Genomic DNA, 11,115 nt, shown 5'->3' with positions numbered 1-11,115 from the left:
GAGAGAGAGAGAGAGAGAGAGAGAGAGAGAGAGAGAGAGAGAGAGAGAGAGAGAGAGAGAGAGAGAGAGAGAGAGAGAGAGAGAGAGAGAGAGAGAGAGAGAGAGAGAGAGAGAGAGAGAGAGAGAGAGAGAGAGAGAGAGAGAGAGAGAGAGAGAGAGAGAGAGAGAGAGAGAGAGAGAGAGAGAGAGAGAGAGAGAGAGAGAGAGAGAGAGAGAGAGAGAGAGAGAGAGAGAGAGAGAGAGAGAGAGAGAGAGAGAGAGAGAGAGAGAGAGAAGTAAAGAGAATATTACTGCATGGACCTTTCTGTGAGCGCTCCTCCCTTTCAGGCATTTTAAATGATATTGAGCTTGACTGGGGATACAGAAATCCTCACTAACATATGTCCATGTGGCATTGATCGCATTGAACGACTGTAAATGGTGTGGAGAAGTCAGAAATGATTCGAGATTCGTGTCTTTACACACTGTAATAATTAGGTGTATACGTGGGTATTTTAGTGAAACCTGAAAATGTAAAAACAGTCTTTGTTTTTCAAATGCAACAGTTTCTAACTGGAGTGGGCTTGGAGTTGGCCTGAGTGGCTGTTAGTCCTACCGTGTTTTCGCTGTCTGAAATGCCTGGTTATTTAAACAACGTTATTGAAAGTCCCTCTGGAGCAGAGACTCCACTAAAGAACTACATTTGAATGTGATGTGTGAAGGTTTGTTTTGTGAGTAATGAGTCATTGTTGACAATCATTCAGTACAATATATGTCTGTTTATTTCCTCATAACTGGAACTTTCAGAGTGGTTGCTGTTGTCGCTGTCAGGTAAGTGGGCTATAAATAAAGCCATGATTATCTTCCTGGATAGGAGACTAGTAAATGACTGAGTATAAACACAACGAATCAGTTAGTTTCTATGCTGGTTGTTAGTCCTACCTTGTCGTCGCTGGCTGAGATGTGAGGGGCCAGGGCCTCCACCTCACTGTGAAAGATGTTGTGTTCCTCCACCTCGTTCTCTATGGTCGGCAGGTCCTGACCAAAACCCTTGTTGCTCAGGTTGCCCTGGTCGGAAGAAGAAAGAGATTAGGTTTATGTTATTGTGTGTGTAAACTGTGTGTGTGTGTGTGTGTGTGTGTGTTCCCCTCACCTGTTTCTCCTCTATGATCTTGCCCCAGTTGATGCTCGGCAGGCCCTCAGAGCGGGTCAGGTGGTAGATGCGGTCATGGTCCTCTCTCAGCTTCCTTAGTCTCACTCTCAGCTGCTTCATACTGGAGAAGACGACACAGGGTGACGACACAGGGTGACAACTCAACAGTGGAGTGAGTGAGTGGAGCTCAGGGTTGAGCTAAAGAGGGTATAATATCTATTATAAACTGGGTGGTTCCAGCCCTGAATGCTAATTGGCTGACAGCCATGGTATATCAGACCGTATACCACAGGTATGACAAAACATGTATTTTTACTTCTCTAATTACATTGGTAACCAGTTTATAATAGCATTAAGGCACCTCGGGGGTTTGTGGTATATGGCCAATACACCACACCCCCTTGTGCCTTATTGCTTAAGTGTATCAGTGTATTATATCTACTATATAATATAACTCCTGCTCAATCATCTCAGCCTGGCGGTGCTGCAGGTACAGTAGGTATATATCTACTAGATAATATAACTTCTGCTCTATCATCTCAGCCTGGCGGTGCTGCAGGTACAGTAGGTACATATCTACTAGATAATAGAACTCCTGCTCTATCATCTCAGCCTGGCGGTGCTGCAGGTACATATCTACTATTTAATATAACTTCTGCTCTGTCATCTCAGCCTGGCGGTGCTGCAGGTACATATCTACTATATAATATAACTTCTGCTCTATCATCTCAGCCTGGCGGTGCTGCAGGTACAGTAGGTATATATCTACTAGATAATATAACTTCTGCTCTATCATCTCAGCCTGGCGGTGCTGCAGGTACAGTAGGTACATATCTACTAGATAATAGAACTCCTGCTCTATCATCTCAGCCTGGCGGTGCTGCAGGTACAGTAGGTACATATCTACTAGATAATAGAACTCCTGCTCTATCATCTCAGCCTGGCGGTGCTGCAGGTACAGTAGGTACATATCTACTAGATAATATAACTCCTGCTCTATCATCTCAGCCTGGCGGTGCTGCAGGTACATATCTACTAGATAATATAACTCCTGCTCAATCATCTCAGCCTGGCGGTGCTGCAGGTACAGTGGGTATATATCTACTATATAATATAACTCCTGCTCTATCATCTCAGCCTGGCGGTGCTGCAGGTACAATAGGTACATATCTACTAGATAATATAACTCCTGCTCTATCATCTCAGCCTGGCGGTGCTGCAGGTACAGTAGGTACATATCTACTATATAATATAACTCCTGCTCTATTATCTCAGCCTGGCGGTGCTGCAGGTACATATCTACTATATAATATAACTCCTGCTCTATCATCTCAGCCTGGCGGTGCTGCAGGTACAATAGGTACATATCTACTAGATAATATAACTCCTGCTCTATCATCTCAGCCTGGCGGTGCTGCAGGTACAGTAGGTACATATCTACTATATAATATAACTCCTGCTCAATCATCTCAGCCTGGCGGTGCTGCAGGTACAGTAGGTATATATCTACTAGATAATATAGCTCCTGCTCTATCATCTCAGCCTGGCGGTGCTGCAGGTACATATCTACTATATAATATAACTCCTGCTCTATCATCTCAGCCTGGGGGTGCTGCAGGTACATATCTACTATATAATATAACTCCTGCTCTATCATCTCAGCCTGGCGGTGCTGCAGGTACATATCTACTATATAATATAACTCCTGCTCTATCATCTCAGCCTGGCGGTGCTGCAGGTACATATCTACTATATAATATAGCTCCTGCGCTATCATCTCAGCCTGGCGGTGCTGCAGGTACAGTAGGTACATATCTACTAGATAATATAACTCCTGCTCTATTATCTTAGCCTGGCGGTGCTGCGGGTAGGTACATATCTACTAGATAATATAACTCCTGCTCTATTATCTCAGCCTGGCGGTGCTGCAGGTACATATCTACTATATAATATAGCTCCTGCGCTATCATCTCAGCCTGGCGGTGCTGCAGGTACAGTAGGTATATATCTACTAGATAATATAACTCCTGCTCTATCATCTCAGCCTGGCGGTGCTGCAGGCACAGTAGGTACATATCTACTAGATAATATAACTCCTGCTCTATCATCTCAGCCTGGCGGTGCTGCAGGTACAGTAGGTACATATCTACTAGATAATAGAACTCCTGCTCTATCATCTCAGCCTGGCGGTGCTGCAGGTACAGTAGGTACATATCTACTATATAATATAACTCCTGCTCTATTATCTCGGCCTGGCGGTGCTGCGGTACAGTAGGTACATATATTTTACTAGATAATATAACTCCTGCTCTATCATCTCAGCCTGGCGGTGCTGCAGGTACAGTAGGTACATATATTCTACTAGATAATATAACTCCTGCTCTATCATCTCAGCCTGGCGGTGCTGCAGGCACAGTAGGTACATATCTACTAGATAATATAACTCCTGCTCTATCATCTCAGCCTGGTGGTGCTGCAGGTACAGTAGGTACATATCTACTAGATAATAGAACTCCTGCTCTATCATCTCAGCCTGACGGTGCTGCAGGTACAGTAGGTACATATCTACTATATAATATAACTCCTGCTCTATTATCTCGGCCTGGCGGTGCTGCAGGTACATATCTACTAGATAATATAACTCCTGCTCTATCATCTCAGCCTGGCGGTGCTGCAGGTACAGTAGGTACATATCTACTAGATAATAGAACTCCTGCTCTATCATCTCAGCCTGGCGGTGCTGCAGGTACAGTAGGTACATATCTACTAGATAATATAACTCCTGCTCTATTATCTCTGCCTGGCGGTGCTGCAGGTACATATCTACTAGATAATATAACTCCTGCTCTATCATCTCAGCCTGGCGGTGCTGCAGGTACAGTAGGTACATATCTACTAGATAATATAACTCCTGCTCTATCATCTCAGCCTGGCGGTGCTGCAGAAGTGGTACATATCTACTAGATAATATAACTCCTGCTCTATCATCTCAGCCTGGCGGTGCTGCAGGCACAGTAGGTATATATCTACTAGATAATATAACTCCTGCTCTATCATCTCAGCCTGGCGGTGCTGCAGGTACAGTAGGTACATATCTACTAGATAATATAACTCCTGCTCTATTATCTCAGCCTGGCGGTGCTGCAAGTTCTTATCTACTAGATAATATAACTCCTGCTCTATCATCTCAGCCTGGCGGTGCTGCAGGCACAGTAGGTATATATCTACTAGATAATATAACTTCTGCTCTATCATCTCAGCCTGGCGGTGCTGCAGGTACAGTAGGTACATATCTACTAGATAATATAACTCCTGCTCTATCATCTCAGCCTGGCGGTGCTGCAGGTACAGTAGGTATATCTAGTGTAGTGTATATCTACTAGATAATATAACTCACTCCTGTTCGATCATCTCAGCCTGGCGGTGCTGCAGGTACAGTAGGTATATCTAGTGTAGTGTATATCTACTAGATAATATAACTTCTGCTCTATCATCTCAGCCTGGGGGTGCTGCAGGTACAGTAGGTATATCTGTGATATCTACTAGATAATATAACTCACTCCTGTTCTATCATCTCAGCCTGGCGGTGCTGCAGGTACAGTAGGTATATCTAGTGTAGTGTATATCTACTAGATAATATAACTCACTCCTGTTCAATCATCTCAGCCTGGGGGTGCTGCAGGTACAGTAGGTATATCTAGTGTAGTGTATATAACTCACTCCTGTTCGATCATCTCAGCCTGGGGGTGCTGCAGGTACAGTAGGTATATCTAGTGTAGTGTATATCTACTAGATAATATAACTCACTCCTGTTCGATCATCTCAGCCTGGGGGTGCTGCAGGTACAGTAGGTATATCTAGTGTAGTGTATATCTACTAGATAATATAACTCACTCCTGTTCGATCATCTCAGCCTGGGGGTGCTGCAGGTACAGTAGGTATATCTAGTGTAGTGTATATCTACTAGATAATATAACTCACTCCTGCTCTATCATCTCAGCCTGGGGGTGCTGCAGGTACAGTAGGTATATCTAGTGTAGTGTATATCTACTAGATAATATAACTCACTCCTGTTCGATCATCTCAGCCTGGGGGTGCTGCAGGTACAGTAGGTATATCTAGTGTAGTGTATATCTACTAGATAATATAACTCACTCCTGTTCGATCATCTCAGCCTGGGGGTGCTGCAGGTACAGTAGGTATATCTAGTGTAGTGTATATAACTCACTCCTGTTCGATCATCTCAGCCTGGGGGTGCTGCAGGCGTTTTGCGTCGACGGCGTCCTCATCCAGGCCTTGCAGCAGCTCCAGAGAGCTTAGGATGCGCTTGTTGGTGTCGTCCTGGTACAGAGGCTTCTTGCCCTCGTTGATCTTACTCACATCCTGATACAACACAGAGCAGTCAAAGGTTTTCATATGATATTGTCAAAGACATTGAGAGCCACGCAGAGCCAATTAGGATAATGCAAACAGTCTGCCAGAGCCCCCAATATGATGTTGTTGTTGCATTATCAAAACCTATCAGAAGGTTCTGTGACGTTCTATGAAGTTCTGTGTGTTTCTTTGAGGTTCTATGTAGTTCTGAGGTTCTATGCGGTTCTACGCAGTTCTATGAGGTTGTACGATGTTATATGATGATCTTTGAGATTCTATCCAGTTCTGTGTGGTTTTATGATGTTCTAAGCGGTTCTATGAGGTTCTGTGTGATGCGGTTCTTTACCTTGTTGAGGTTTTGCTCCGTCTCAAGGATGAGCTTCTCCACCTTATCAGCATTCTTCTGCAGCTTCTCAATCAGAGCAGACAGCTCAGAGGAGGGTGCCCTGGAAGGAGTAGGTGACGACAGTTAAATTTGAGTCATTTAACTTATACAGAGCGACTGCATTCAACCGATGCAATGCATTCAACCGAAGTAGGTCAAAACAACCATATATGACTGTCATTGCAAGTAAAACAAACATTCTTCAAAACGTTCTTCTAGACCTGGGATGGGCAACTCCAGTCCTCTGGGGCCAGATTGGTGTCCCACTTTGGCCCCAGCTAACACACCTGACTCCAATAATCACCTAATCATGTTCTTCAGTTTAGAACGCAATGAGTTTAATCAGCTGTGTTTGCTAGGGATGATGGGGAACAGTGTGACCCCCCCCATACAGACCATCTGAGGGGAGAAGACACCAGTTAGTTCTACATACAGACCATCTGAGGGGAGAAGACACCAGTTAGTTCTACATACAGACCACCTGAGGGGAGAAGACACCAGTTAGTTCTACATACAGACCACCTGAGGGGAGAAGACACCAGTTAGTTCTACATACAGACCATCTGAGGGGAGAAGACACCAGTTAGTTCTACATACAGACCATCTGAGGGGAGAAGACACCAGTTAGTTCTACATACAGACCACCTGAGGGGAGAAGACACCAGTTAGTTCTACATACAGACCATCTGAGGAGAGAAGACACCAGTTAGTTCTACATACAGACCATCTGAGGGGAGAAGACACCAGTTAGTTCTACATACAGACCATCTGAGGGGAGAAGACACCAGTTAGTTCTACATACAGACCATCTGAGGAGAGAAGACACCAGTTAGTTCTACATACAGACCACCTGAGGGGAGAAGACACCAGTTAGTTCTACATACAGACCATCTGAGGGGAGAAGACACCAGTTAGTTCTACATACAGACCATCTGAGGAGAGAAGACACCAGTTAGTTCTACATACAGACCATCTGAGGGGAGAAGACACCAGTTAGTTCTACATACAGACCATCTGAGGGGAGAAGACACCAGTTAGTTCTACATACAGACCATCTGAGGGGAGAAGACACCAGTTAGTTCTACATACAGACCATCTGAGGGGAGATGACACCAGTTAGTTCTACATACAGACCATCTGAGGGGAGAAGACACCAGTTAGTTCTACATACAGACCACCTGAGGGGAGAAGACACCAGTTAGTTCTACATACAGACCATCTGAGGGGAGAAGACACCAGTTAGTTCTACATACAGACCACCTGTGAGTTCTGTTCTAAGTACAGAAAGACCACTGTTAGGTTACAGGGATAGTTCACAGTTGGGTGAACTATGCCTTTAAAAGGAAAGAGTCTGCAGTGACCGTATCTCTCTGAAAACCTTTAGAGACCATCTGTGAGTTCTGTTCCGAGTACAAAATGGACTTGAGCAACAGACATTAAAACTATGTGTCATAATGTGGGCCTACACTAGTAAACAGGACCCTACGTTGATACTTTCCCAAATCGCGGACTGTAGCTTTAAACTTAAACAAAACTGTTAACTTTGACATGCTAACGTTGACTGAGGGATAAATCAACTCTTCAGACTGTTAGAAATGAAAGATGGATCCAGTCAGTAACTAAGCTCCAGTCTTCATCTTAGTAACAGACTCAGTCAGGATTAACACTGCTCTTCAGCAGGGATGCTTAAAATGGTAGCTGTCATTAAGGAGGTAATCAGATGAGTGACTGAATGAAGTGCACTTGCCTTGCCCTCACTTCACCGTCTGCCTGCCGTGTCTGCTAACCCTGAATGAACCTGAAAGCTCCCTGCTGCACATCTCCCATGGTTCAGATATCATGGGCTGCATCTCAATAGTCTAGTAGTTTCCTCTCCTTCATCCAATAGACTAATAGCTTCCTCTCCTCAATCTCAATAGTCTTGTAGCTTCCTCTCCTCATCTCCTCTCCTTCATCTCAATAATCTAGTAGCTTCCTCTCCTCCTCTCCTTCATCTCAATAGTCTAGTAGCTTCCTCTCCTCCTCTCCTTCATCTCAATAGTCTAGTAGCTTCCTCTCCTCGTCTCCTCTCCTTCATCTCAATAATCTAGTAGCTTCCTCTCCTCGTCTCCTCTCCTCTCCTTCATCTCAATAGTCTAGTAGCTTCCTCTCCTCATCTCCTCTCCTTCATCTCAATAGTCTAGTAGCTTCCTCTCCTCATCTCCTCTCCTTCATCTCAATAGTCTAGTAGCTTCCTCTCCTCATCTCCTCTCCTTCATCTCAATAGTCTAGTAGCTTCCTCTCCTCGTTTCCTCCCCCCTAACTCTCTATTGAAGAGAAGACATGATGAAACATGATTGGACTCAACAGCCTACATTAGAGGCATGTAAATCAGGCCATCGCCAGACCAGGACAGTAACACCATTGTCTAATCTGACATACTGTTTGCATAGTGCTGTGGAAAACACTGACATTAAAACACACCTTTGTTCATACTCAGTGTAATTGATTAAATAAAACACATTGGCTCATATAACCTAAAAGTACTGCAGTGGAGGCAACAAGAAACTACAGTATATAGCTTGGGCACCTAACTACATGACTCTTCCTCACTCATCTTTACACATCTTTTCCTTGCCCAACAACAACAGCAACTAGATTACTAAAGCAGAGACAGACTGATACCCTGGATAATATTAGAAGTGTTTCTATAAAAAGCTTTGTGCGTCAGAAAACATGTCTCCAGTCTGTTTACCTGTGAGTTTAAAATGGAACACCTGATCTCTGTTCAGAACACCATGCAGAGAGGAGACATTCCAGAACACCCAGCCCATCACACTAACTACTGATCTCTGTTCAGAACACCATGCAGAGAGGAGACATTCCAGAACACCCAGCCCATCACACTAACTACTGATCTCTGTTCAGAACACCATGCAGAGAGGAGACATTCCAGAACACCCAGCCCATCACACTAACTACTGATCTCTGTTCAGAACACCATGCAGAGAGGAGACATTCCAGAACACCCAGCCCATCACACTAACTACTGATCTCTGTTCAGAACACCATGCAGACAGGAGACATTCCAGAACACCCAGCCCATCACACTAACTACTGATCTCTGTTCAGAACACCATGCAGAGAGGAGACATTCCAGAACACCCAGCCCATCACACTAACTACTGATCTCTGTTCAGAACACCATGCAGAGAGGAGACATTCCAGAACACCCAGCCCATCACACTAACTACTGATCTCTGTTCAGAACACCATGCAGAGAGGAGACATTCCAGAACACCCAGCCCATCACACTAACTACTGATCTCTGTTCAGAACACCATGCAGAGAGGAGACATTCCAGAACACCCAGCCCATCACACTAACTACTGATCTCTGTTCAGAACACCATGCAGAGAGGAGACATTCCAGAACACCCAGCCCATCACACTAACTACTGATCTCTGTTCAGAACACCATGCAGAGAGGAGACATTCCAGAACACCCAGCCCATCACACTAACTACTGATCTCTGTTCAGAACACCATGCAGAGAGGAGACATTCCAGAACACCCAGCCCATCACACTAACTACTGATCTCTGTTCAGAACACCATGCAGAGAGGAGACATTCCAGAACACCCAGCCCATCACACTAACTACTGATCTCTGTTCAGAACACCATGCAGAGAGGAGACATTCCAGAACACCCAGCCCATCACACTAACTACTGATCTCTGTTCAGAACACCATGCAGAGAGGAGACATTCCAGAACACCCAGCCCATCACACTAACTACTGATCTCTGTTCAGAACACCATGCAGAGAGGAGACATTCCAGAACACCCAGCCCATCACACTAACTACTGATCTCTGTTCAGAACACCATGCAGAGAGGAGACATTCCAGAACTCCCAGCCCATCACACTAACTACTGATCTCTGTTCAGAACACCATGCAGAGAGGAGACATTCCAGAACTCCCAGCGTTCCTTCTGCGGCACGGTTCTTAGATCATACTGTACATGCAAATAAGCTACTATAAATCATCTTTGCTTTCATACAATACTTCACACACACACACACACACACACACACACACACACACACACACACACACACACACACACACACACACACACACACACACACACACACACACACACACACACCAACTCTCTCCAACTTTCCTCCCCCCTAACTCTCTATTGAAGAGAAGACATGATGAAACATGATTGGACTCAACAGCCTACATTCATCTTGTCATTGGAAACAGTATTGTGTGACTCACTCCTCTCTCATGGGAGCCTGCTGTCATTGATGGAGGAGCTGGTGAAGTGCCATCAACCAGTAAACCACATTCTGATGGCACATAAATCAAATCAACGTTTATTTGTCACGTGCGCCGAATACAACAGGTGTAGACCTTACAGTGAAATGCTTACTTACAGGCTCTAACTAACAGTGCATTTTCTAAGTAAAGAAAATAGGTATTAGGTGAACAATAGATAAGTAAGGGAATAAAACAACAGTAAATAACAGTGAACAATAACAGTAGCGAGGCTATATACAGTAGCGAGGCTATATACAGTAGGGAGGCTATATACAGTAGAGGCTATATACAGTAGGGAGGCTATATACAGTAGAGAGGCTATATACAGTAGAGGATATATACAGTAGAGAGGCTATATACAGTAGAGAGGCTATATACAGTAGAGAGACTATATACAGTAGAGAGGCTATATACAGTAGAGGCTATATACAGTAGAGGCTATATACAGTAGGGAGGCTATATACAGTAGAGAGGCTATATACAGTAGAGGATATATACAGTAGAGAGGCTATATACAGTAGAGAGACTATATATAGTAGAGAGGCTATATACAGTAGAGAGGCTATATACAGTAGAGGCTATATACAGTAGAGAGGCTATATACAGTAGAGAGGCTATATACAGTAGAGAGACCATATACAGTAAGAGGCTATATACAGTAGAGAGGCTATATACAGTAGAGGCTATATACAGTAGAGAGGCTATATACAGTAGAGAGACCATATACAGTAAGAGGCTATATACAGTAGAGAGGCTATATACAGTAGAGAGACTATATACAGTAGAGAGGCTATATACAGTAGAGGCTATATACAGTAGAGAGGCTATATACAGTAGAGAGGCTATATACAGTAGAGAGACCATATACAGTAAGAGGCTATATACAGTAGAGAGGCTATATACAGTAGAAGCTA

General features: G+C 44.2%; 1 protein-coding gene across 2 annotated transcripts in view; it reads right to left on the bottom strand.

Moving 5' to 3' along the window:
• LOC106606188 (periplakin) overlaps positions 1 to 11,115 on the bottom strand; it is a 48,257-nt gene that overhangs the window by 21,122 nt on the left and 16,020 nt on the right. The window contains exons 2-5 of one of the 2 annotated variants that reach the window (XM_045719570.1): positions 5,853 to 5,952; positions 5,361 to 5,515; positions 1,133 to 1,253; positions 922 to 1,047 (exon numbers count right to left, since the gene is read on the bottom strand). In XM_045719570.1, coding sequence (XP_045575526.1) covers positions 922 to 1,047; positions 1,133 to 1,253; positions 5,361 to 5,515; positions 5,853 to 5,952 — 502 coding nt within the window. The other variant, XM_045719571.1, reaches the window with a different exon arrangement.

Source organism: Salmo salar, chromosome ssa06 (assembly GCF_905237065.1).
Source record: "Salmo salar chromosome ssa06, Ssal_v3.1, whole genome shotgun sequence".
NCBI lineage: Eukaryota > Metazoa > Chordata > Actinopteri > Salmoniformes > Salmonidae > Salmo > Salmo salar.
Note: the sequence above shows the minus strand (reverse complement) of the source record. Positions and strands in the feature narration are given on the sequence as shown.